The sequence below is a fragment of the Topomyia yanbarensis genome, chromosome 2 (genome assembly GCF_030247195.1).
Source record: "Topomyia yanbarensis strain Yona2022 chromosome 2, ASM3024719v1, whole genome shotgun sequence".
In the NCBI taxonomy this organism is placed as follows: Eukaryota; Metazoa; Arthropoda; class Insecta; order Diptera; family Culicidae; genus Topomyia; species Topomyia yanbarensis.
The window spans coordinates 5,282,002-5,283,312 of NC_080671.1; the positions used below are offsets into that span (position 1 = coordinate 5,282,002).

The following is a 1,311-nucleotide window of genomic DNA, read 5'->3' on the forward strand; positions in this document are numbered from 1 at the left end:
TACATAGTTTTGATATTCTACGTAACTTTTATTTTGTATTCTAGATCAATATTATTTTACCAACAAAAGTGCTCTCTGGCTTGTCTTACGTAGTCCGACATGTGAACTGGAGGTCGTCTTTCTCTAAGCGGCCGAGCTGCTGCCGTTACCTCCGGAGGATTATAGTTAGAGGCTGACCCTTGTGAATTTGTGATTCTCCACTCATGCACTTTCTTGGTCTGTGTGACATGACGCCGAACGTGTCGACCATTTTCATCACTCAGGAGTAAGCTACCGTTGTTTTCCTGAATCACGGTGTGCCGTTTCTTGTCGAATCTTGTTTCTCCTTTTGTTTTAGACTGTCTTTCAAGAATAACAACGTCCCCCGGGCGTACGCTGCACGGTTTCGCATCTCGTCGAGCATCTGCATGAGCTTTTGAATACTTCGGCGTCTCTTGCGTCCAATAATTGCCCATCTATATTCGCTTTACCACGGTTTAGTAGTGGTAGACCTCGACGGATTTTTCTTCCATACATAACCTCTTCCGGAGGCATCCTAGTGACTGAATGGGCCGCTGCAATATGTGCAATGACAGCTGCCTGCAGTTCGTCATTAAAATTGCCCCCACTTGAAGCCGCGGACATCGCCTTATTTACGACTTTCATGAAATTCTCCACTAAACCATTCTGTTGAGGAAAGAATGGCATGGAGAAAACTGTCTGTATTCCTCTTTCGTTGCAGTAGCTTTTGTAGTTTTCGCCGTTGAATGGTGGACCGTTGTCCGACTTTATAAGATCAGGATACCCTTCTTTGCTGAACACGTCATCAAGGATCTTCTTCATGTTTTCGAAGCTAGTTGATTTTACTGGTCTTGCAATTGCGTATCTCGATCTGTAATCGATTATGACTAATATCGAAACTCCTCCATATCTTGCATAAGGGCCGTTGAAGTCGATTGCTATCGTTTCCCAAACCGTTTTAGGAGCGAATATACGATTCATCGGAGTGGGTTTCTCTGGCCTTCCGTTTACGGCACATGTCTCGCATGACTTAACCCAGTCATCCGCATCAGTGGCCATCCCAGGCCACCATACGCGCTCGCGAAGGATACTCTTTAATTTTGCTGTGAATGGGTGGCCCGCATGTGCCACTTCGAGAGTCTTCCGACGGAGTTGTTCTGGAATTACAACACATCCTAGTTTCGTCAGCATACCGTTCTTTGCAAACAGGTCGTCAGAAACTGATTGATACCTACTCAAATGCTTCGGCCAGTAATTTATTTCATTCTCGGTTAAAAACCCAACTACATTAGCTTCCAAGTGAGCGACTTC

At 45.1% G+C, this 1,311-nt stretch overlaps 1 protein-coding gene across 1 annotated transcript; it reads right to left on the reverse strand.

Annotated features, from left to right (window-relative positions):
• Positions 1–345: 345 nt before the first annotated feature.
• Positions 346–1,059, reverse strand: LOC131678334 (uncharacterized protein K02A2.6-like). The gene has a single exon (XM_058958399.1). The coding sequence runs from the start codon at positions 1,057–1,059 to the stop codon at positions 346–348; it is 714 nt and encodes a 237-aa protein (XP_058814382.1).
• Between the last annotated feature and the right edge of the window lie 252 nt (positions 1,060–1,311).